The sequence below is a fragment of the Tamandua tetradactyla genome, chromosome 24 (assembly GCF_023851605.1).
Source record: "Tamandua tetradactyla isolate mTamTet1 chromosome 24, mTamTet1.pri, whole genome shotgun sequence".
NCBI lineage: Eukaryota > Metazoa > Chordata > Mammalia > Pilosa > Myrmecophagidae > Tamandua > Tamandua tetradactyla.
Window position 1 is genome coordinate 50,892,268 of NC_135350.1, and position 27,153 is coordinate 50,919,420.

At 37.5% G+C, this 27,153-nt stretch overlaps 1 protein-coding gene and 1 long non-coding RNA gene across 3 annotated transcripts in view; one reads left to right on the forward strand and one right to left on the reverse strand.

The window, feature by feature from the left end:
- MRPL1 (mitochondrial ribosomal protein L1) overlaps window positions 1-27,153 on the reverse strand; it is a 169,699-nt gene that overhangs the window by 88,613 nt on the left and 53,933 nt on the right. For both annotated transcript variants that reach the window (XM_077143072.1, XM_077143071.1), the window contains one exon: window positions 18,440-18,551. In XM_077143072.1, coding sequence (XP_076999187.1) covers window positions 18,440-18,551 — 112 coding nt within the window. The remainder of the gene's footprint in view (window positions 1-18,439; window positions 18,552-27,153) is intronic.
- The window catches only part of LOC143668343 (uncharacterized), an 89,001-nt gene that overhangs the window by 52,374 nt on the left and 9,474 nt on the right, over window positions 1-27,153 (forward strand). The window lies entirely within an intron of this gene.

Genomic DNA, 27,153 nt, shown 5'->3' on the forward strand with positions numbered 1-27,153 from the left:
AGACAGCCAACCCAATTACAAAATGGGAAAAAGACTTGAACAGACACCTCTCAGAAGAGGAAATATGAATGGCCAAGAGGCACATGAAGAGATGCTCAATGTCCCTGGCCATTAGAGAAATGCAAATCAAAACCACAATGAGATATCGTCTCACACCCACCAGAATGGCCATTATCAACAAAACAGAAAATGACAAGTGCTGGAGAGGATGCGGTGAAAGAGGCACACTTATCCACTGTTGGTGGGAATGTCAAATGGTGCAACCACTGTGGAACGCAGTTTGACGGTTCCTCAAAAAGCTGAATATAGATTTGCCTTGCGACCCAGCAATAGCATTGCTAGGTATCTACTCAGAGGACTTAAGGGCAAAGACACAAATGGACATTTGCACACCAATGTTTATAGCAGCATTATTTACAATTGCAGAGATGGAAACAGCTGAAATGTCCATCAACAGACGAGTGGCTAAACAAACTGTGGCATATACATAAAATGGAATATTATGCAGCTTTAAGACAGAATAAACTTATGAAGCATGTAATAATATGGATGGACCTAGAGAACATTATGCTGAGTGAGACTAGCCAAAAACTAAAGGACAAATACTGTATGGTCCCACTGATGTGAACTGACATTCGAGAGTAAACTTGGAATATGTCATTGGTAACAGAGACCAGCAGGAGTTAGAAACAGGGTAAGATAATGGGTAATTGGAGCTGAAGGGATACAGACTGTGCAACAGGACTAGATACCAAAACTCAAAAATGGACAGCACAATAATACCTAATTGTAATGGAATTATGTTAAAACACTGAATGAAGCTGCATCTGAGCTATAGTTTTTTGTTTGTTTGTGTCTTTTGTTTTTTTTGTTTTTTTTTCTTTTTCCTTTTCTTTCTTTTTTATTATTATTATTTTTATTTTTTTCTCTATATTAACATTCTATATCTTTTTCTGTTGTTTTGCTAGTTCTTTTTCTAAATCGATGCAAATGTACTAAGAAATGATGATCATACATCTATGTGATGATGTTAAGAATTACTGATTGCATATGTAGATAGGAATGATTTCTAAATGTTGTGTTAATTTCTTTTTTAATTAATAAAAAAAAAAAAGAAAAGCCTTATCACTTGGCATTCTTATTATATCCAGTTTACAGAAGTGGAAATTGAGACTTTGAGTATTTTAAGAAACATGGTCTGAGACACAGAACTAAAAAGAAGCATCTGGATAGGAACCCAGGTCTCTAAGAGTCTAGAGTCCATGTTTTTACCCTTTTCACTTCTTTTTCTCTCCTGCTTTGACCCTAAACTTTGCTGACCATGACTGGATCATATTTCCAGTTTTTGCATTTTAATAAATGATTAATGACTGAAAAAAAAAAAAAAAAGACAAACGGTGCTAGGGCAGCATGAGCGACATAAACCCTGCAATGTCGAGGGCAGGCTCATGAGCAATTGTGATACGAGGCTCGGTGGCCCCAGTCAGGGCTGAACTTGGCTGGCCAGTGGCGGGGACCCTGCCGCCCCTCCCCCAACACCTGTTCAAAAAAAAAAAAAAAAAGAAAACTACAAGAAATTGTCAAAAGAAATCACAGAAGACCTAAATAAATGGAAGGGCATACCATGTTCATGGATTGGAAGACTAAATATAGTTAAGATGGTAATTCTACCTAAATTGATATGCACATTCAATGCAATACCAATTAAAATCCCAAAAACTTACTTTTCAGAAATAGAAAAACCAATACCCAAATTTATCTGGACGGGCAGGGTGCCCTGAATAGCTAAGAATATCCTGAGAAAGAAAACTGAAGTTGGAGGCCTCATGATACCTGACTTTAAGGTGTATTATGAAGCTACAGTGGTCAAAACAGAACAGTACTGGCATAAAGACAGATATAGTGACCAATGGGATCAAATAGAGTGTTCAGATATAGACCCTCTCATTTATAGACAATTGATCCTTGATGAGGCAGTCAAGCCAACTCAGCTGGGACAGAACAGTCTCTTCAATAAATTGTACCTAGAGAACTGGATATCCACATGCAAAAGAATGAAAGAGGTTCCATACCTCACACCCTATACAAAAATTAACTCAAAATGGATCAAAGACCTAAACATTACATCTAAGACCATAAAACATTTGGAAGAAAATGCAGGGAAATATCTTATCAATCTCATAACAGGAGGCAGTTTCATAGCCCTTACACCCAAAACACAAGCATTGAAGACAGAAAGAAATGGGAACTCCTCAAAATTAAACACTTTTGTGCATCAAAGATCTTCATCAAGAAAGTAAAAAGACAGCCTACAGAATGGGAGACAATACTTAGAAATGATATATCAGATAAAGGTCTAATATCCAGAATATACACCAAGATTGTTCAACTCAACAACATAAAGACAACCCAATTACGAAATGGGCAAAAGACTTGAACAGACACTTCTCAGAAGGGCAAATCCAAGTGGCTAAAAAGCACATGAAAAGATGCTTAACTTCCTGGCTACTAGGGAGAGGCAAATCAAAACCACAATGAGATATCATCTCACACCCACCAGAATGGCCATTATCAGTAAAACAGAAAATGACTAGTGCTGGAGAGGATGTGGGAAAAGAAGCACACTTATCCACTACTGGTGGGAATGTCAAATGGTACAACCACTGTAGAACACAGTGTGGCAGTTCCTCAAAAAGCTAAATATAGAATTGCCATATGACCCAGCAATACGATTGCTAGGTATCTAATCAGAGGACATGAGGGCAAGAACACAAACAGACATTTGCAGACCAATGTTTACAGCACTATTATTTACAATTACCAAGAGATGCAAGCAGTCCAAATGTCCATCAACAGACGAGTGGCTAAGCAAGCTGTGGTATATACATACAAAATGGAATATTATGCAGCTGTTAAGACAGAATAAAGTCATGAGCATGTAACAACGTAGGTGGACCTTAAGGACATTATATGCTGAGTGAGATTAGCCAGAAAGAAAAGGACAAATACTGTATGGTCTCACTGATACGAAGTGACATTAGCAAATGAACTCGGAGAATTTCAGTTCGTAACAGAGACATTAGGAGATAGAAATACAATAGATATTGGGTAATTGGAGGTGAAGGGATCAGATTGTGCAACAGGACTGACTGTAAAAATTCAGAAATGTATAGCACAATGCTACGTAATAGTAATACAATAACGTCAGAAAACTGAATGAAGCTGAATGTGAGAATGATAGAGGGAGGAGGCCTGGGGGCACAAATGAAATCAGAAGGAATGATGGCCAATAAAGACTGAGAGGGTATAATCTAGGAATGCCTAGAGGCTATGATGATAGTGACTAAATGTGCAAATTTAAAAATGTTTCTGCATGAGGAAGAACAAAGGAATGTTAGTAAGGCAGGGTGTTGAAAATATATGGTAATTAGTATTTTAACACTTTAACGTACGTGTGTGACAAGCAAAAAATGTTTATTTGGTACAAAATTTACATTTTGATTAGTGCATTTCCTAATATAACTTATGTGGACAGCTTAACCAAACACCATAGTACTTGAAACCTTGCATACGTCATGAGATTTTGTAGGTTTGTCCAGAGTGATGCCCAGTAAATCCCAGGGCAATCTGAACAGTGAATAGGGAAGCACTGGCAGAGTCCCCTAGGGGAAATGGTGAGAAAGGGGGAAAATTCAACTTCCCCAAGTGGAGAGTTCTTGATATTCTCACAGGCAGTGGAGACAGCCCAAGCAATAGGCTGAGCCTCCAATCTTGGGGTTTGTTCATATGAAACTTAATCCCGCAAAGGATAGGCTAAGCCTACTTACAATTAGGCCTAAGAGTCACCCCCAAGAGAATCTCTTTTGTTACTCAGATGTGGCCCTCTCTTTCCAACCAACACAACCAGCAAACTCACTGCCCTCCCCCTGTCTACATGGAACATGACTCCCAGGGGTGTGGACCTTCCTGGCAAGGTGGGACAGAAATCCTAGAATGAGCTGAGACTCAGCATCAAGGGAATGGGAAAATCTTCTCGACCAAAAGAGAGAAGAGCAAAATGAGACAAAATAAAGTGTCAGTGGCCAAGGGATTCCAAACAGAGTCAAGAGGTTATCCTGGAGGTTATTCTTACGCGTTAAATAGATATCACTTGTTAGTCAAGATGTAGTGGAGAGCCTGGATGCAACTGCTTGAAAATGTGGAGCTGTGCTCCAGTAGCCATGTTTCTTAAAGATGATTGTATAATGATACAGGTTTCACAATGTGACTGTGTGATTGTGAAAACCTTGTGTCTGATGCTCCTTTTGTCTACCTTATCAACAGACGAGTAAAACATATGGAATAAAAATAAATAATAGGGGAAACAAATGTTAAAATAAATTTAGATTGAAATGTTAGTGATCAATGAAAGGAAGGGGTAAGGGGTATGGTATGTATGAATTTTTTTCTGTCTTCTTTTTATTTCTTTTTCTTAATTGATGCAAATGCTCTAAGAAATGATAATGAAGATGATATGCAACTATGTGTTGATATTGTGAATTACTGACTATATATGTAGAACGGAATGATCATTTAAAAAAAAAAAGATAGCAGGCTGATCACGCCAGGGAATGGTGCCATATCGAGGATGGAGTATGGGTCTCTGCTGTCAGCAGACTGGGCACTCAGCAGTGGGCCATAGCCAGGTCGTAGCCTTGCTAAGTGGAACTATATGTTGCTGAGCCAGTGTATAACCTCCATTCCTATCACCATGCCCACTTTGTTCCTGAGTCCACTGGGCAAGGGCATGAATGGCTGAGGAAAGAGGATGACTTGTATCCACAGGATGGGTCATTTTATCCACTTGATTATTAAAACCTTCCACTGCTGAAGTCAAAAAAAAAAAAGGGGGGGGGGGGAAGCACTAGAGACAGATAAGAAAAGATAGGGGAGAGGGGTAGGTGGAGAATAGTGTAAAAATGAAGACTACCAGTAAAGGTAAAAACAGAAAAAAATTAGATATGACATATAAAATCAAAAGGCAAAATGGTAAAAGAAAGTACTGTCCTTACAGTAATAACACAAAATGTCAATAGATTAAACTCCCCAATCAAAAGACACAGACTGGCAGAATGGATTAAAAACCAGGACCCATCAATATGCTGTCTACAGGAGATGCACTGTAGACCCAAGGACAAACGCAGGTTAAAATTGAAAGGTTGGGAAAAGATATTTCATGCAAACAACAATCAGAAAAAAAGCAGGAGTAGCTATACTAATATCCAACAAATTAGACTTCAAATGTAAAACAATTAGAAGAGCAAAGAAGGACACTATGTATTAATAAAAGGAACAATTCAACAAGAAGACATAACAATCATAAATATTTATGTACCAAGCCAGAGTGCTCCAAACTACGTGAGGCAAACACTGAAAAGAGAAATAGACACATCTACCATAACAGCTGGAGACTTCAATTCCCTGCTCCCATCAATGGACAGAACATCTAAATAGAGGATCAATAAAGAAACAGAGAATTTTAATAATACAATAAACAAACTAGACTTAACAGACATTTATAGAACACTACCCCCCACAACAGCAGGGTATACCTGCTTCTCAAGTGTTCATGGATCATTCTCAAGGATAGATTATATGCTGGGTCACAAAGCAAGTCTCAATAAATTTAAAAAGCTAAATTTTTAAGTTTAGATATCATGTCTGTTCTTTTGTGTCTGGCTTATTTAACTCAGAATTATTCCTCAAGGTTCATTTATGTTATCACATGCTTCAGGAACTTATTTGGTCTCACTGCTGCATAATGTTCCATAATATGTGTATACCACATTTTGTTTATCCACTCATCAGTTGATGGCATTTGGATTGTTTCCATCTTTTGGCAATTGTGAATAATGCTGCTATGATCATCAGTGTGCAAATGTATGTTCGTATCACTGGTTTCAGCTCTTCTGGGATTATACCAAGTATTGATATTATCAGTTCATAGGGTGACTCAATATTTAGTTTTTTGAGGAACCACCAAACTGTCTTCCAAAGCAGTTGTACCATTATACATTCCCACCAACAGTGAGTAAGTGCTACAAACTCTCCATATCTCCAAAATTTGTAGTTTTCTGTTTAATAGCAGCCATTCTAATAAGTGTGAGGTGATATATCACTGTAGTCTTGACTTGGATTTCTCTTACAGCAAATGAAGACGAGCATCTCTTCACATGCTTTTTAGCCACTTGTATCTGTTCTTTGGAAAAATGTCTAATCATATCTTTTGCCCATTTTATAATGCTTGTTTTTTCGTTGCTGAATTGTATGAATTCTTTATATATACAGGATATCAAACCTTTATCTGATATACGGTTTCCAAATATTTTTTCCCATTGAGTTGGCTGCCTCTTCACCTTTTTAACAAAGTCCTTTGAGACACAGAAGAATTTGATCTTGAGTTCCCATTTTTACATTTTTTTCTTTTAATGCTTGTGCTTTGGGTGTAAAGCTTAAGAAGCTGTTTTCTATTACTAGGACTTGAATATGGTTCCCTATACAGTTTTCTAGGAGTTTTCTGGTACTGGCTTTTTCAATACTTAAGGCTTTGATACACTTTGAATTGATTTTTGTAAAGGGTATAAGATGGGGGTTCCCGAGGACTTCCTGGAAGATGGCGGCTTAGTAAGACACGCGGATCTTAGTTTCTTCCCCAGGACAGCTACTAGGGGAGTAGAAACGATACAGAAAGCGCCCAAAGCCACAACAGAGATAAAAAAGACAGCGTACCCCATCCTGGAACGGCTGGCTGGCTGAGAGAAGCAGCTCGGGTGAGAACACCGAGGCGCGCGGGCCTCACCGGGCGGGGCAGGAAGCGGCCGGAGTTACTCCCTTCCCCCTTCCCGGGCCGGCTGGGAGAATTGGAGAGGCGGTCCCCTGAAACCAAGGCGGCTGGCGCCCACACCACGCGCAGCCCCCCGGACCAACTGAGAGAATTGGATCGGAAATCCCCAGGCCGCGGAGAACGGTGACGGGTGGGGGAGGCCCCTTCCAAACCCGTGACTCCCAGGGAACGTGCACTCTCTCGGGCGGGCCGCTGCTGCTGGCGCCCTCCCGCCACGCTTGTCGCCCAGGGCCGACTCGGAAATTCGGACGGGCTCTTTCCCGGGCTGCGGCAACCAGCAACCCTCCCTGCGTTCGGACCCCGGACCGGCTCAAGCCGTTTCGGCTAGCGAACCCCCGGACGGCGAGAGTTTTCCAAAGTTTAAGGTCCCACAGCACCTTTTACTGGTGGGACCCGCAGACAAACGTGTGCCACGAGCGCCACCTACTGGGCAGGATAAGAAAAACAGAACCCAGAGATTTCACAGAAAAATCTTCCAACCTGTTGGGTCCAACACCCAGGGAAATCTGTCTAAATGCGCAGACGCCAACAGAAGATAACGATCACGCTCAAATAATTGAAAATATGGCCCAGTCAAAGGAACAAACCAATAGTTCAAATGAGATACAGGAGCTGAGACAACTAATGCTAAATATACGAACAGAAATGGAAAACCTCTTCAAAAACGAAATCGATAAATTGAGGGAGGACATGAAGAAGACATGGGCTGAACATAAAGAAGAAATAGAAAAACTGAAAAAACAAATCACAGAACTTATGGAAGTGAAGGACAAAGTAGAAAAGATAGAAAAAACAATGGATACCTACAATGATAGATTTAAAGAGACAGAAGATAGAATTAGTGATTTGGAGGATGGAACATCTGAATTCCAAAAACAAACAGAAACTATCGGGAAAAGAATGGAAAAATTTGAACAGGGTATCAGGGAACTCAAGGACAATATGAACCGCACAAATATACGTGTTGTGGGTGTCCCAGAAGGAGAAGAGAAGGGAAAAGGAGGAGAAAAATTAATGGAAGAAATTTTCACTGAAAATTTCCCAACTCTTATGAAAGACCTAAAATTACAGATCCAAGAAGTGCAGCGCACCCCAAAGAGATTAGACGCAAATAGGCGTTCTCCAAGACACTTACTAGTTAGAATGTCAGAGGTCAAAGAGAAAGAGAGGCTCTTGAAAGCAGCAAGAGAAAAACAATCCATCACATACAAGGGAAACCCAATAAGACTATGTGTAGATTTCTCAGCAGAAACCATGGAGGCTAGAAGACAGTGGGATGATATATTTAAATTACTAAAAGAGAAAAACTGCCAACCAAGACTCCTATATCCAGCAAAATTGTCCTTCAAAAATGAGGGAGAAATTAAAACATTCTCACACAAAAAGTCACTGAGAGAATTTGTGACCAAGAGACCAGCTCTGCAAGAAATACTAAAGGGAGCACTAGAGTCAGAACCGAAAAGACAGAAGAGAGAGGTATGGAGAAGAGTGTAGAAAGAAGGAAAGTCAGATATGATATATATAATACAAAAGGCAAAATGGCAGAGGAAAATATTATCCAAACAGTAATAACACTAAATGTTAATGGACTGAATTCCCCAATCAAAAGACATAGATTGGCAGAATGGATTAAAAAACAGGATCCTTCTATATGCTGTCTACAGGAAACACATCTTAGACCCAAAGATAAACATAGGTTGAAAGTGAAAGGTTGGGAAAAGATATTTCATGCAAATAACAACCAGAAAAGAGCAGGAGTGGCTATACTAATATCCAACAAGTTAGACTTCAAATGTAAAACAGTTAAAAGAGACAAAGAAGGACACAATATACTAATAAAAGGAACAATTAAACAAGAAGACATAACAATCATAAATATTTATGCACCGAACCAGAATGCCCCAAAATACGTGAGGAATACACTGCAAACACTGAAAAGGGAAATAGACTCATATACCATAATAGTTGGAGACTTCAATTCCCCATTCTCATCAATGGACAGAACATCTAGACAGAGGATCAATAAAGAAATAGAGAATCTGAATATTACTATAAAGGAGCTAGACTTAACAGACATTTATAGGACATTACATCCCACAACAGCAGGATACACCTTTTTCTCAAGTGCTCATGGATCATTCTCAAAGATAGACCATATGCTGGGTCACAAAGCAAGTCTTAACAAATTTAAAAAGATTGAAATCATACACAACACTTTCTCGGATCATAAAGGAATGAAGTTGGAAATCAATAATAGGCGGAATGCCAGAAAATTCACAAATACCTGGAGGCTCAACAACACACTCTTAAACAACGAGTGGGTCAAAGAAGAAATTGCAAGAGAAATTAGTAAATACCTCGAGACAAATGAAAACGAAAACACAACATATCAAAACTTATGGGATGCAGCAAAGGCAGCGCTAAGAGGGAAATTTATTGCCCTAAATGCCTATATCAGAAAAGAAGAAAAGGCAAAAATGCAGGAATTAACTGTTCAATTGGAAGAACTGGAGAAAGAACAGCAAACTAATCCCAAAGCAAGCAAAAGGAAAGAAATAACAAAGATCAGAGCAGAAATAAATGAAATTGAAAATATGAAAACAGTAGAGAAAATCAATAAGACCAGAAGTTGGTTCTATGAGAAAATCAATAAGATTGATGGACCCCTATCAAGATTGACAAAAAGAAGAAGAGAGAGGATGCAAATAAATAAGATCAGAAATGGAAGAGGAGACATAACTACTGACCTCACAGAAATAAAGGAGGTAATAACAGGATACTATGAACAACTTTACGCTAATAAATACAACAATTTAGATGAAATGGACGGGTTCCTGGAAAGACATGAACAACCAACTTTGACTCAAGAAGACAGATGACCTCAACAAACCAATCACAAGTAAAGAAATTGAATCAGTCATTCAAAAGCTTCCTAAAAAGAAAAGTCCAGGACCAGATGGCTTCACATGTGAATTCTACCAAACGTTCCAGAAAGAATTAGTACCAATTCTCCTCAAACTCTTCAAAAAAATCGAAGTGGAGGGAAAACTGCCTAATTCATTCTATGAAGCCAACATCACCCTCATACCAAAACCAGGCAAAGATATTACAAAAAAAGAAAACTACAGACCAATCTCTCTAATGAATACAGATGCAAAAATCCTCAATAAAATTCTAGCAAATCGTATCCAACAACACATTAAAAGAATTATACATCATGACCAAGTAGGATTCATCCCAGGTATGCAAGGATGGTTCAACATAAGAAAACCAATTAATGTAATACACCATATCAACAAATCAAAGCAGAAAAATCACATGATCATCTCAATTGATGCAGAGAAGGCATTCGACAAGATTCAACATCCTTTCCTGTTGAAAACACTTCAAAAGATAGGAATACAAGGGAACTTCCTTAAAATGATAGAGGGAATATATGAAAAACCCACAGCTAATATCATCCTCAATGGGGAAAAATTGAAAACTTTCCCCCTAAGATCAGGAACAAGACAAGGATGTCCACTATCACCACTATTATTCAACATTGTGTTGGAGGTTCTAGCCAGAGCAATTAGACAAGAAAAAGAAATACAAGGCATCAAAATTGGAAAGGAAGAAGTAAAACTATCACTGTTTGCAGACGATATGATACTATACGTCGAAAACCCGGAAAAATCCACAACAAAACTACTAGAGCTAATAAATGAGTACAGCAAAGTAGCAGGTTACAAGATCAACATTCAAAAATCTGTAGCATTTCTATACACTAGTAATGAACAAGCTGAGGGGGAAATCAAGAAACGAATCCCATTTACAATTGCAACTAAAAGAATAAAATACCTAGGAATAAATTTAACAAAAGAGACAAAAAACCTATATAAAGAAAACTACAAAAAACTGCTAAAAGAAATCACAGAAGACCTAAATAGATGGAAGGGCATACCGTGTTCATGGATTGGAAGACTAAATATAGTTAAGATGTCAATCCTACCTAAATTGATTTACAGATTCAATGCAATACCAATCAAAATCCCAACAACTTATTTTTCAGAAATAGAAAAACCAATAAGCAAATTTATCTGGAAGGGCAGGGTGCCCCGAATTGCTAAAAACATCTTGAGGAAAAAAAACGAAGCTGGAGGTCTCGCGCTGCCTGACTTTAAGGCATACTATGAAGCCACAGTGGTCAAAACAGCATGGTATTGGCATAAAGATAGATATATCGACCAATGGAATCGAATAGAGTGCTCAGATATAGACCCTCTCATCTATGGACATTTGATCTTTGATAAGGCAGTCAAGCCAACTCACCTGGGACAGAGCAGTCTCTTCAATAAATGGTGCCTAGAGAACTGGATATCCATATGCAAAAGAATGAAAAAAGACCCATCTCTCACACCCTATACAAAAGTCAACTCAAAATGGATCAAAGATCTAAACATTAGGTCTAAGACCATAAAACAGATAGAGGCAAATGTTGGGAGATATTTTATGGATCTTACAACTGGAGGCGGTTTTATGGACCTTAAACCTAAAGCAAGAGCACTGAAGGAAATAAATAAATGGGAGCTCCTCAAAATTAAACACTTTTGTGCATCAAAGAACTTCATCAAGAAAGTAGAAAGACAGCCTACACAATGGGAGACAATATTTGGAAATGATACATCAGATAAAGGTCTAGTATCCAGAATTTATAAAGAGATTGTTCATCTCAACAACAAAAATACAGGGATTGAGAAAGTCTTCTTGACCAAAAGGGGGAAGAGTGAAATGAGACAAAATAAAGTGCCCCAAAAGGGGGAAGAGTGAAATGAGACAAACAGAGTGGAGAGGTTATCCTGGAGGTTATTCTTACGCACTAAATAGATATCACCTTGTTAGTCAAGACATAATGGAGAGGCTGGAAGGAACTGCCTAAAAATGTAGAGCTGTGTTCCAGTAGCCATGTTACTTGAAGATGACTGTGTAATGATACAGCTTTCACAATGTATCTGTGTGATTGTGAAAACCTTGTGTCTGACGCTCCTTTATCTACCTCATCAACAGACGAGTAAAACATATGGAATAAAAATAAATAATGGGGGAACAAACATTAAAATAAATTTAGATTGAAATGCTAGTGGTCAATGAAAGTCAATGGTATGTATGAATTTTTTTCTGTTGTCTTTTTATTTCTTTTTCTGAATTGATGCAAATGTTCTAAGAAATGATCATGATGATGAATATGCAACTATGTGATGATATTGTGAATTACTGATTATATATGTAGAACAGAAAATAAATAAATAAAATTTAAAATTTGCTCAAGGGCAAAGTGATAAAATCAAGGCTGAGAGAAGTCATTCTCAACTAATATTATAGTCTGCCTGTCAATATGGTCTGATATCAAATCTTCACTGCTATATCTATGGCTTTGCTGTACCTTATTGCGGTGTAACTGGTCTCATTTCTCTACTTTTTCTTTTCTCTGTGATTTTAGGTTATTCCAATTTTTTCTCTCTTTCTTCCTCTCTCTTTCTTTTATTCCAATTGTCTCTATTCAATTTCCACATTGAACAATTATCCACAATTTTTTTTATTAGAATATTTGTATTTATAGTTATTGAGTATCCACTGTGTGCCGCTTTAAGTGTGACAGATATGAACAAAACAGATAAGGTCTTGACACCAAGGAGCTAACAGTTTCATTTTTTGCAGTAGACAAACAGGTTTAGTATTAATATTTAATTATATTCAGATTTATTTAGTTAAACAAAAACAAAACACACATCAGAAATGTGTGGAATATGAAAGCACAATATGAAACCACAATAAAGAGATATCCAGTGATAATGGGAAGAGGGAAGGTATTTATCCACCTTCAATATGGAAATTGAACATGTACTCAACTATATGGTCAGGTATGTCAATACTGATGTACCTTCTCTTTTCCTCTTTTATCAGGGAATGTTACAGGGAAGAAACAAATAGAATAAAGAAAACTAAGACCACAAAGAAGAAACAGTAGGAAAGTGAGGTAGAATTATAAAGCATAAATAAATTTTTCACAAAACAAAATTAAGAACAAACTTTTAAATCTGGTGAGAGAAAGAGTAATTATTATTAACAGAAAGCAATGATTATTAAGAATAACATTTTAGTTGAATGGGAGAGAGGACTGTAAGGAAGAATAAAAGCTGGCAAGGAAATGCAGCAGCCAATCACTGAAGACAACATGTGAAAAATTTGGCATGTAACAAAAGGTAGCACAAAGATGACAGCCAGTAGCTAGAAAGGCTAGCTGAATCAAATGAAGGTTTCTGATGTGTGTTTTGTTTTTTGTTTAACTAAATAAATCTGAATATAATTAAATATTAATACTAAACCTATTTGTCTACTACAAAAAATGAAACTGTTAGCTCCTTGGTGTCAAGACCTTATCTGTTTTGTTCATATCTATCACACTTAAAGCGGCACACAGTGGATACTCAATAACTATAAATACAAATATCCTAATTAAAAAAATTATGGATAATCTACTTTATAGCTACAGTGTTTAGATTTTATATCTTCTATCAACTGAATGATGCATTAAAGTTCATTTATCGCACAGATATTTGTTGAATACCTACTATGTGCAGGGTACTACTGTAGGCCTGGGAGTATAGCAGTAGACAAAACAGAAAATGCCCTTACTGTAATGGAGGAACCAAATACACGCACCCCCAAATAAGAATGTAGGATGCCCGGGGTGATCAACCTTCAAAGGAATATGAAAGCACAATAAAGAGATATCCAGTGATAATGGGAAGAGGGAAGGTATTTATATAAAACAGAAGCCCATGTGTGATTGTGAAAACCCTGTGTCTGACACTCCTTGTGTCTATGGTATGGACAGATGAGTAAAAAATATGGCTAAGAAATAAACAAATAATAGGGGGAACAAAGGTTAAAATAAATTGAGTAGATTGAAATACTAGTGGTCAATGAGAGGCAGAGGTAAGGGTTACAGTATGTATGAGTTTTTTCTATTTTCTTTTTTATTTCTTTTGCTGGAGAGATGCAAATGTTCAAAAAAAAATGATCATGGTGATGAACACAGAACTATATGATGATATTGTGAGTCACTGATTGTAACCATGTCAAGAATGTTTGCATGTCAAGAGTGTTTGTATGTTTATTTGTTGTTCACAATACAAATATTAAAAAAAAAAAAACAGAAGTCCTCTCTATTTAGATGATGTATGAATGAAAAAAGAACCAAGCAAATAGGTCAAGAATATTCCAGGCTGACAAAACAATAAGTTCAAATACCAGTTTGAGGAATAGCAAAGAAGTCACTATAGCTGGAGTAAAGGAAACAAAGTAAAAAGTAATAAAGTCAGCTGCTATAATACACCAATAATTCATCTATAATAATTATAATAGTATTATCTTTCACAGATGGGTGGTTTTTAAACTAATGCACGATGGGGAAAATTAGAATAATTTCAAATAGCAAAATTCTCCATATTTCAGCATTTTTCCTGACAACCAAATAATTCTAATTGTTTCAATGCTGCAAGCAATACTCTGAAATCATGTCATTTTGAGTTAAAAATACTTCATATTACTTTTCAATAATTTTAACACCCATTAGTCTCAAGTAAGATGCAACACCAACTTTCTTACAGAAAGCAGTGTACTACTCAATAGTTATGAATATCCTTTGAACAAGCCTCTAACTGGAGCACCACTGTTCAATTCTAAGAGAAACACGTGTTAAGAAGAATATACATAGTGTGTCCAATTTTCTCATCACATTCCTTTCCCTCCTACCTGCTAATAATTTAGAATGATATAAAGGAATTAAACTGTTTCCATATACGCCAAAATACCTAACATGAGCTAATACACATAATAGAAAATTGAGTCCATTAAGCCAAGATATTTTCCACACTAGAGGCTTTTTTTTGTTTAGTAAGTACTATGTAATAAATAAGATTAAGAATTTTTAAAACCAAACAATCAGCAAAATATATTTATATTTAGAGATGAATGAATTTTCAGAGGACAGTTTTATTGGGAAACAAAGCCAGCTGAGAAGCAGAATGAAGCCAAATTTCTTCAAGAAATTTTTAAAAAGCAAATTTTAAATGTTATTTTTCTTTAATGAAACAAAAAAGAAACAATGAGAAATCAAGCCAAATGTGCATCTGAAAAACCGTAGAACTTGCCTACAGGTAAATAAGCAATTAAAATAAAATGATTAAAACTGCGCGTTAAATGTGCTGCAAAATGTGCACATTCAATCCAGCCAAGATGGTTACACCTACTCCCATTAGTAAAAACTGAGACAAAATGGGAAACTAACGAGCTCAGCTGCAGGGGCCTGTTTGTTTGTTTTTTAATTTTATCCACTTGCTCAAAATGTAATTCTATTTTACCCTACAGTCTTTTTTTTTGGATTTATAAGGGAATCAAATGTTCCTAAACAAAACAAGAATCTAAAGAAGCTCTGAAAATGCAATGCAAGCTTTACTTGTTTTAATGCACATCCGGTATGTTCTGCTTTAACATTTTTGACAGGTTAATCGTTTGTCTTCATGTTTAAAGAACACAAATGTTTTACCAATGCTTCTAACCAGATTATGTGGGGGTGATGAGAAAATGTGGAGAAGGGAAAGGTCAGTTTTTCAAGGTGCCTTGTTAAGTAAATAGGGGAGGAAAAATACATACCTAGGTACTTGACCATGATATATGGAGAGTGTGATTCATTCGGAAAGTAGAAATAAAGAAAAACCCATTAATAAACATTTAAAAGGAAACTTCTGTGATTTGGAATAAAGAAACAAGTATTTGAAAACTTGTCAGCCTGAAAAAAACAAAAGCACCAAATTTTGCATTGAAAATGGAAATAAAAAACCTTAAGACTAAAGAAAATAGAAGCCCAAAGAATTATACAGGGAATGACAGCAAAGGTGACAAAATCAATATCTGTGAAAAACCAGTTCACTGTGTGAAGAAAAACTGAATAAGGAAACAGTGGGTATTCAGTTTCAGGTTTAACTGACTACATTAAGTACTTTTTAGTTTTGTTCTGATTTGTGCTTGAATACAATTTAGAAACAAAAGAAAATTATGAGAAATACTCTAATTAAATTCAAATGCAATTCTGGTTTAATTTTTTTTTTTTACATGGGCAAGCATTGGGAATGGTTTAATTTTTCAACGATATTTAATTTCATTGGCTTAGAAAAGAATATGTCTAATTCCATTATAACAAGCAATACTGAAATGGAAACCTTTAATAAAAAGTCTCAAGCCTTCGTCCAATGTCTAATAATGATGTATGAGTTAAAGCAGGTAACCAAAAATAAACAAAATTCTAGTACAACAAACAATTTTGGAGAGACCATTTCAATTTGCTTAAGCTACAGAACATAATCTATAATTCAGACAAGTAGTAAATATCAAGAGTGAATTATTTTAGCAGATTTTCTCCTTTTTTTTTTAACCTCAATTAGAGTTGAAATTTGAAGGCAAATCTACTTAATTTTTTAAATGTGTTTACACTAAAAAATTTTATTAGAAGTACACCAAACATCCGCAGTACCTAAAACAAGCTATGTTTGCAAGTGACATTTTTCCTCCCAAATCTACTCCCTTTTTATATTAAGGGAATCACCATAGTTGGAGAGGCCTCTCAGCTTAAACTCTCAGCATTGTTTGAACCTTCCTTTTTCTCCCTCAGTTACAGGGTCCTAATATATTTTACACTTGTCCTTTTATACTTCAGTTTCATTATGAATGCCTCAGCCTAAACATTTATTATATTTTATTAATCTTCTCCAACTGCATCCTTAGTGTTTTTTCTAATTTTGATCTACTCCGATAATATTTTACATATTCTTCCATATTAAAACAGATCATGTCACTTTCCATGTCAAAAATCTATAAAAGACTCTTGCTGAATTCAAAATGAAAGTCCAGATTCATGAGCCCATCATTCATGACCCTAAATATAGCATCAATTTACCTTTCTAGCACCATTTCCCATTTTTCTTATTCATTTCATAATGAATGAATGGTGGAGGTACCATTCACCATAGCCAAAGACAACTAATTGCTATTTTTTAGAACTGACCTTGTATTTCTCACTTACCTCAGTGTCTATGACTAAGACATTCTTTCCACTAAAAAAAAATTCCCCTTAATCCACTCTTCAAATTATTCAAGGTGCAATTCAAATGTAACCTCCTTCATGATGCCTTCTTTGATTTCCCCAGCTACATATAAACTCCACTGAACACCACAGATGCGAATTTATCATATAATGCCTCATACTTAATAACATGGGTATTAATGTGCCCACTTTACCTCTTGTGCTAGCTTGAAAACATTATGTATCCCAGAAAAGCCATCTTTTAATCCTGACTCAATCTTGTGAGGGCAGCTGTTTCTAATTTTGATTTAACACTGTAAAGTGCAACCTTTATATTATCTCCACAGAGCTGGGGCACACCTGATGGTGGGTGTGGCCTTTAATTAGATGGAGATGTGACTCCACCCATTCCAGGTGGGTCTTGATTAGCTTACTGGAATCTTTTAAAAGAGGAAATATTTTGGAGACAACCAGAAATCAAAGAAAGGAAAGAAGCCTCAGAACTGACAAAGCAGAGCTAACACATATGCCACCATGTGGAGATGCTTTTAGCCCAGCAGACATTGCAGTGTGCATACCCATAAGATGTTAAGCAAGCTAGAACCTGGAGAGAGCCAAGGGAAGCCAAGAGATGAAAGCCAACCCCAGAGAAGCAAAGTAAGGAACCACCACATGAACAGAGGCTGAAACAGATCCCAGGAGCAAGAGACCAGAAGATGCCAGCCATGTGACTACCCATTAGAGAGAGGTGTTCCTGACCCATGGCGTCTTCCTTGAATTAAGTTACCTTTCTCTGGATGCCTTGGACTGGACATTTTTATAGGTTTAGAACTATAAACGTGTAACTTATAAATTCCCTTTTTAGAAAGCTATTCCATTTCTAGTATATTGCATTCCAGCAGCCTTCCAAAGTAACACACCTCTCTTACTAGACTTCTCAAGGGAAAAATGTCCAAAAGGGCAAAGTACTGTAAAGAAAAATATCCTTAAGGAAAAATATCTGCAGAGCCATGAACACAGCAAGCACTCATATATGCTGAATGCTTACATAAATGAGCATACGTATTATATTATTAAAGTATAAATGTTGATGAAATATTATGATGATAGCATACTTAGTGGGTAACATGTTTCATTAAAGTGGAACTAGAATATGGCCTCAAAGTAAACAACTAGCATTATAAAGTAAGTAGTATCAATGCCAGAAAAAAATCAAATTCATGTTTTCACAGTACAAAACTCAAATACAGTGACATACTATTTGTAATATACACACATATATAATATCTATTTATGCATATAACAGCATATATATTATATTATATATAATAGCAATATAGTATACATAATAGCAATTTTGTTTCCTAGATGAACAAAGTTGATAAGAAAGTTGTTGATAGCATAGTAAAATAATAAAAAGAATACTTTCTTACTCTGAACAAGCTTTGGAAATTTTTTTTTCAGTTTCTTCTTTAAGGGACTAAGTTCAGGCATTATTTCAGGGACAGCTACATAAAAATCCGCATGAATTTCATCAGCCAAAATCTGAAAATCAGGAAAAAAAAGACAAACTTCAGATTGTATTAATTGCTTTATTCTTCTGAAAATAATTTAAGTATAATATAGTTATTTCTCTTATAATACAGAAAAGACATTAAGGATGATCCTTTTGTTCAAACACAAGGATCATATGAATATATTTACCAATAATGAAAACCATCAGAAGCAAACATTTTCTGATGTTTTCTTTTAAAAATAGTCACATCTTTTTTTTAAGAAAATACTTAATGGGTTCAATTCTTCCATGGGGTTGGGTTCAGCAAAAGCATCATAAGTTAGAACACAGCATCGCGTACATGGGCTTGCATAATCTCACAGTTTAATTCATCAAAAACTGAAGGAACATGCTAAACATTTTCCAATAGGTCACATATGAAAAAATTACTAGCTGCCAAATTCACTAGCAGCTACACTGTAATCCCAAATACAGACCATCAAGAGAATTGAATCAGTAATAATTTTCACAAAGAACTGAAACTAAAATATTCTTGTCTGTCAATAACTAAAAATAAGAGTAGAGGGGTATAGGGGACTTCTGGGAAGATAGCTGACTAGAGCAGCTTGAGATTAGCCCTGCTCCACAGAAAAGTTAGAGAAGGACAAGAGGGAAACTGAGGCAGCAATTCGGGAGTGTGGCTGACCTGGGAGAGCCTTCTGCACCACTTGTAGCAGCCCTGGTTGGAGAGGCCGAAAGCTGGAGGCCGGCGTGGAGGCTCAGAGTGGCAGAGCCGCGGGAATGCATGGACAGGTACACAGGAAGTAAGCCAGGCAGCATTCCTTGGGTGAGCTACCCTCACCAGTGCAGCCCCGTGACGGGCAACTCACCCCACACCCCATGCACCTGAACCCTCTCATGCGTTCCCATTCCCCACATTCTAGGCACCCCCACTCCACCAGGCCCCAGTGCACGGACCTGCCCCACACCCCCACCCCAAGTGCAGCTGAACCCACCTCTCCTACACCCCTTCCAAGCACTACCTCCCCATCCCCGTTCCCTGAAGGCTGTCACCAACACATAAAGGTTGCAGGCACTAACCTCCATACCTAGGCTACCACTGCGCCCCCCCCCCACCCCCCCCACCCCCCCCCGCCCACAGTGTTGCACAGCCTCACTCTGCCCTCCCTGAGCTCAGCGCATCCATTTACGGCACTTCCAGGCGGTTGCATGCACACGGAATCTGAATCAGGTCATTCAACTCTGGGAACTGCACGTTACAGCAGTCCTAGAACTGCGCATGCTCACAGACCTTAGCCTAACTGCCCAGCTCTGAGAAAGTACCAACCTTCATAGCCAGATCACATCTGTTCCCGATCCACAAAGATGCAATGTCAACTTACTGCCAAAGCTCTACACTTGTAAACATAGGACCCCGTGCCTTAGACCAGTGCACATCAGGGTTATGTCCCTTAGACCAGTGCACCCACACAGTTACATCCTCCTTGGCTGCTGGGTGCCCATGTCCACAAGCAGCATCGTAACATCCCCAACCTGTGCCCATGACTGCCTTGAAACAAATCACTGTACTGAGTGCTCCACCCTGTGCCCTGCTCTCTGCTGTACAACCATCCTGCAAAAACAAGGCCTTAGACTACTAAAAGAAATCAACTCCCAAAGTAAATCAATTAAGATAATTATATGTTACGAAGACAGTAGAAGATCACTAAGTACATCACAATACAGACAGATATAGCCCTGCCTAATGACCAAATTAAAACGCCTGAGGAGATACAAACATTGGAAAAACGAATCAAAGATGTTCATACAACTTTACTTAATAAAATAAGTGGGATAGCAAATAACATAAAGGAGATCAAGAAGACAACAGAAGAGCACAGAGAAATATGAAAAAATAAATAGAAAAATAGTGGAAATCACAGATATTAAAGACTATGATGACCAAATAATAAAACATACTAGAGGCACACAACACCAGATTTGAAGAGACAGAAGAAAGGATAAGTGATAATTGACTTCGAAGACTCAAAACAGCAAATGGCAAAAAAAATGGAAAAAACTGAATGGGAACTCAGGGAAATGACAGTCAGAACAAAATGCACAAACATAAGTATTGCTGGAGTCCCAGAAGGAGAAGAGAGGAGCAAAGGGCTAGGAAGAGTCGTTGAGGATATAATGGGGGAAAAGTTCCCAACCCTCACAAAGGACATAAATATACAAATCAAAGAAGGCCAAAGAACTTCAAATAGAATAAATCCAAATAAGCCTTCGCCAAGGCACATACTAATCAGTCTGTCAAATGCTGAAGAAAAGCAGAAGATCCTGAAAGCAGCAAGAGAAAAACAATCTACGACATACAATGGAAATCAAACAGGACTTAGTTCAGACTACTCAACTAGCGGCGAGAAGGCACTGGTGTGATATATTCAAGATCCTGAAAGAGAAAGACATCCAGCCAAGAATTCTGTACCCAGTCAAATTGTCCTTTAAAATTGAGGGAGAGATTAAAGCTTTTGCAGACAAAGAAGTCCTGAAAGAATTTGTCAACAAGAGACTGGACCTATAAGAAATACTAAAGGGAGTTCTGCTGGCTGAAAAACACAGACAGGAGAGAGAGGTCTGGAGCATAGCGCAGAACTGAAGAGTACCACTAAGGGTAATTTAAAGAATACAAAGAGTAAGAGGGAAAAGAATATATAGATCTGACAAATAAAATAAAAAAGATAAGATAGTGAAATCAAGAAACCCCTTTTCAGTAATAACTTTGAATGTTAACAAATTAAACTTACCAATTAAAAGATACAGATTAAAACTTCACATGGATCTCCGGGCCAAGATGATGGCTTAACAATGTGCTCATTTTAGTTCGTCCCCCAGAACAACTACTAAATAACCAGAAACAGTACAGAACAGCTCCTGGGGCCACGTCAGTGACTGAACACACAGCGTACATTCAGTCTGGATCCGCTGGACTGGCTGCGAGCCCCCCCGGAACCGTGAGTTTCCCAAGCTACCGTGGCCAGAGCCCCTCCCCAACAGACTGCTTCTGAGAGGGGAAAGGAAAGAGACTTTACCAGCAGGAGGGGCTGAGCCCAACCAAACGCCAATTGTGGAATTAATTCACAAATGCTGACTACTAAAAATAGGCCCCCAGCTTAGGTGAATCTGGCCAAAGCGGAGGTCGCTCATTTTTGCCCCAGCGCCAAGGGGGCAGGGCTGATGAAAAAAGAAAAGGAAACAGAGGTTTCTGTGGCTGTGTTTCTACAAAGGTTTGAATGCCTTTGGATATAGTGGCAGGGCTTCTCAGGCTGCAACTACCCCAGGCATAGACAGAAACAAACTCATTTGAGGGCTTGTCTGGAGCCTGTACCTTCCCCAGGGCAGGGGTGAAGCCCAACTCAGGTGGAATCCCTCCCTCAAGGAATTCAGACACCAGGGCTTGGTAATTTGAAGCCATTAAAACCAGCCTACAACCTCTCCTCTGTCTCCACCACGCCCCCAGCAGGGAGAGTCTGCCGAAGTTAAAGGTACCACATCATCTTATGCTGGTGGGACCTGCAGGCAGGCAAATGCCACATACAGGGCAGGATAAGAAAAACAGAGTCCAGAGACTTGACAGGAGAGTCTTTCAACCCGCTGGGTCTCACCCTTAGGGAAAACCGGCGCAGGTGACTCTTTCCTCCTGATAGGAGGCCAGTTTGGTCTGGGAAAATCCGCTTGGGGTCTATAATACCTAAGTAGAACCTCCTAAGTGTTGGGGGCGGGGGGAGGGGGGCACCATACAAGCAGGGCAAGAAACAAGAAAACAAGAGCTGAAAAATTCTTTTCTGTTAAACAAAACCTACGCTAGAGGTCCAGATAAATGCTGAACTGAATGTCACAGAACAGAGAGACAACAAATTCATCCAGCAAGAAAACCCTAGCTAAAAGAAGTGAAAGCAATCTCCAGAAAAAACTAATCAAGGTAATTAAATGCCTAGAAGTCAGCAAAAAATAACAAATCACACTACGAAAATCGAAGATATGGCCTACTCAAAGGAACAACCAACAATTCAAATGAGATACAGGAGTTGAAGCAATTAATTCAGAATATACGAACAGACATGGAAAACCTCATCAAAAACCAAATCAATGAATTGAGGGAGGATATAAAGAAGGTAAGGAATGAACAAAAAGAAACTGAAAGCCTGAAAAAGCAAATCACAGAACTTATGGGAATGAAAGGCATGGTAGAAGAGATGAAAAAAAACAATAGAAAGCTATAATGGTAGATTTTGAAAGGCAGAACATAGGATTAGTGAACTGGAGGACGGAACATCTGAAATCTGACAAGAAAAAGAAAATATAGGGGGAAAAAATGGAAAACTATGAGCAGGGACTCTCAGGGAATTGAATGAAAATATGAAGTGCACAAATATACATGTTGTGAGTGTCCCAGAAGGAGAAGAGAAAGGAAAAGGAGGAAAATACTAGTGGAGGAAATTATCACTGAAAATTTCCCAACTCTTACGAAACACTTAAAATTACAGATCCAAGAAGTGCAGCATGCCCCAAAGAGAATAGATCCAAATAGATGTACTCCAAGACATTTATTAATCAGAATGTCAGAGGTCAAAGAGAAGAATATTGAAAGCAGCAAGAGAAAAGCAATCCATCACATACAAAGGAAGCCCAAAAAGACTATGCATAGATTTCTGAGCAGAAACCACGGAGGCAAGAAGACAGTGGGATAATATATTTAAATGATTAAAAGAGAAAAATTGCCTACCAAGAATTCTATATCCAGCAAAATTGTCCTTCAAAAATGAGAGAGAAATTAAAACATTTTCAGAGAAAAAATCGCTGAGAGAATTTGTGACCAAGAGACCACCTCTACAAGAAATACTAAAGGGAGCACTAGAGACAGATATGAAAAGACAGAAGAGAGAGGTGTGGAGAAGAGTGTAGAAAGGAAGACTATCAGTAAAGGTAAAAAGAAGGAAAATTAGAAGGACATATAAAAGCCAAAAAGCAAAATGGTAGAGGAGGGTACTGCCCGGGCAGTAATAACACTGAATTTTGATGGATTAAGCTTCCCAATCAAGGGACATGGACTGGCAGAATGGATTAGGGAACAGGACCAATCTATATGCTGTCTCTACTCAAAGGACATGAGGGCAAGGACACAAACGGACACTTGCACACCAATGTTTATAGCAGCATTATTTACAATTACCAAAAGATGGAAACAACCAAAATGTCCATCAACAGATGGGTAGCTAAACAAAATGTGGCATATACATACGATGGAAAATTATGCAGCTGTAAGACAGAATACAGTTAAGAAGTATGTAAAAACATGGATGGACCTTAAGGACATTATGCTGAGTGAGATTAGCCAAAATCAAAAGGACAAATACTGTATGGTCTCACTGATACGGACTGATGTAAGTGAATAAACTTGGAATATTTCGTTGGTAACAGAGACCATCAGGAGATAGAAATAGGGTAAGATATTGGGTAACTGGAGCTGAAGGGATAGAGATGTGCAACAGGACTGTATACAAAAACTCAGAAATGTACAGTACAATACTACTTAATTGTAATACAATTATGTTAAAACACTGAATGAAGCTGCATGTGAGAATGATAGAGGGAGGAGGGCTGGGGGCATAAGTGAAATCACAAAGAAAGATATACAATAAAGACTGAGATGGTGTAATCTAGGAATGCCTGGAGTGTATAATGATAGTGACTAAATGTACAAATTAAAAAAATGTTTTTGCATGAGGAAGAACAAAGGAATGTCATTACTGCAGAGTGCTGAAAATAGATGGTAATTAATATTCTAAAATTTCAACTTATGTGTGAGACTAAAGCAAAAAATGTTTATTTGGTACAAAATTTATACTCTGACTAGTGCATCTCTTAATATAACTTATGTAGATAGTTGGTTGAACAACCTAAGTACATGGAACCTGGGGTAGGACACAAGATTTTGTTGATTTTTCCAGAGTGATGCCCCAATGAATCCCAGAGTGATTTGATCAGAGAGTGGAAAAGTATTTCAAAGTCCCCTTTGGGGAATGGTGAGAACAGGGAAAATTCAACTTCCCCAAGTTGAATTCTTGATATTCTCACAAGCAGTGCAGACAACCAAAGCTATAGTCTGAACCCCCAGTCTTGGGGTTTGTTCATATGAAACTTAACCCCACGAAGGATAGGTCAAGCCTACTTAAAATTAGGCCTAAGAGTCACCCCCAAGAGAGCCTCTTTTGTTGCTCAGATGTGGCCTCTCTCTCCAGCCAGCACAAGAAGCAAACTCACCACGCTCCCCCTGTCTACATGGGACATGACTCCCAGGGGTGTGGATCTTTCTGGCAACATGGGACAGACATCCTAAAATGAGCTGAGACTCAGCATGAAGGGATTGAGAAAGCCTTCTCAACCAAAGGGGGAAGAGTGAAATGAGACAAAGTGTCAATGGCTGAGAGATTCCAAACAGAGTCGAGAGGTTATCCTGGAGGTTATTCTTACGCATTAAGTAGATATCACCTTGTTATCCAAGATGTAATTGAGAGGCTGGAGGGAACTGCCTGAAAATGTAGAGCTGTGTTCCAGTAGCCATGTTTCTTGATGATGATTGTATAATGATATAGCTTTCACAATGTGACTGTGTGATTGTGAAAACCTTATGTCTGATGCTCTTTTATCTATCGTATCAACAGATGAGTAAAACATATGGAATAAAAATAAATAATAGGGGGAACAAATGTTAAATTTGGTTTGAAATGCTAGTGATCAATGAAAGGCAGGGGTAAGGGGTATAGTATGTATAATTTTTTTTTCTGTTTTCGTTTTATTATTCTGTTGTCTTTCTCATTTTCTGAATTGATGCAAATGTTCTAAGAAATGATCATGATGATGAATACACAACTATGTGATGATATTGTGAATTACTGATTATATATGTAGAATGGAATGAGCAAATGTTAAGAATGTTTGTGTTTCTTGTAATTTTTTTAATTAATAAAAAATAAAACAAAAAAGATACAGATTAGCAGAATGGATTAAGAAACATAATCAAGCTATATGCTGCTTACAAGAGACTCATCTTTGACACAAGGATATAAATAGATTGAAAGTGAAAGGATGGAAAAAGATCTTTCACGCAAGTTGCAACCAAAAGAAAGCAGGAGTAGCTATACTAATAACGGACAAAATAGACTTTAAATGTAAAGACACCCTAAGAGATAAAGAAGGACACTATATACTAATTAAAGAGTCAATACACCATGAAGATATAACAATCATAAATATTTATGCTCCCAATCAAGAGGCCCCACATTACATGAGAAAGACATTGGCAAAACTGAAGGGAGCGATAGATGTTTCAATAATAATAGTAGGACAATTCAATACACCACTCTCCTCTATGCACAGAACAACCAGACAGAAGATCAACAAGGAAATAGAGAAGTTAAATAACTTGATAAATGCATTAGACCTAATAGACATATATAGGTCACTGCACCCCAAAGCACAGGCTTATATATTCTTCTCTAGTGCCCATGGAACATTCTCTAGGTTAGATCATATGCTGGGGCACAAAACATGTCTTTATAAATTTAAAAATACTGAAATTATTCAAAGCACTTTCTCTGATCACAATGGGATGAAGCTGGATCTCAATAACCACCAAAGAAGAGAACATTCACAAATATATGGAGATTAAATAACACTCTTAAACAACCAGAAATTGCTAGAGAAATCAGCAGTTATCTGGAGATGAATGAAAATGAGAATACAACTTATGAGAACTTATGGGATGTGGCAAAAGCTGTGCTGAGAGGGAAATTTGTTGACTTAAATGTCTATATTAAAAAACAAGAAAGAGCAAAAATTGAAAACTTAATGGCAAACCTGGAGGAACTTGAGAAAGAACAGCAAACTAACCCCAAAGCAAATGGGAGAAGAGAAATAACAAAGACTAAAGAAGAGATAAATGAATGGTAGAAGAAAAGAACAAAAGAAACAATCAATAAATCCAAAAGTTGGTTCTTTGAGAAAATCAATAAAATTGATAAGCCACTAGGAAGACTGACAAAGAGAAGAAGACCGAGGATGCAAATAAACAAAATCAGAAATGAGAAGGGGTGCATTACAGCAGACCCTGAAGAAACAAAAGAAACCATAAGAGGATCTATAAAAAACTACACACCAACAAACTAGACAACTTAGATGAAATAGACAAATTCCTGGAGACACACAAACAAGCTACACTGACTTAGGGAGAAATAGAAGATCTCAATAAACCAATCACAAATAAAGAGATTCAATCAGTCATCAAAAATCTTCCTGCAAAGAGAAGCCTAGGGTCAGACGGCTTCATAGGGTAATCTTATCAAACATCCCAAAAAGAACTAACACCAATCCTGCTCAAACTTTTCCAAAAAATGAAGAAAAAAGAACTCTACCTAACTCATTTTATGAAGCTAATATCATTTTAATACCAAAATTAGGTAAAGATGCTATAAGAAAGGAAAACTACAGGCCAATCTTCCTAATGAACATAGTTGCAAAAATTCTCTATAAAATATTAGCAAATCAAATCCAACAACACATTAAAAGAATTATAACAACACATTAAGA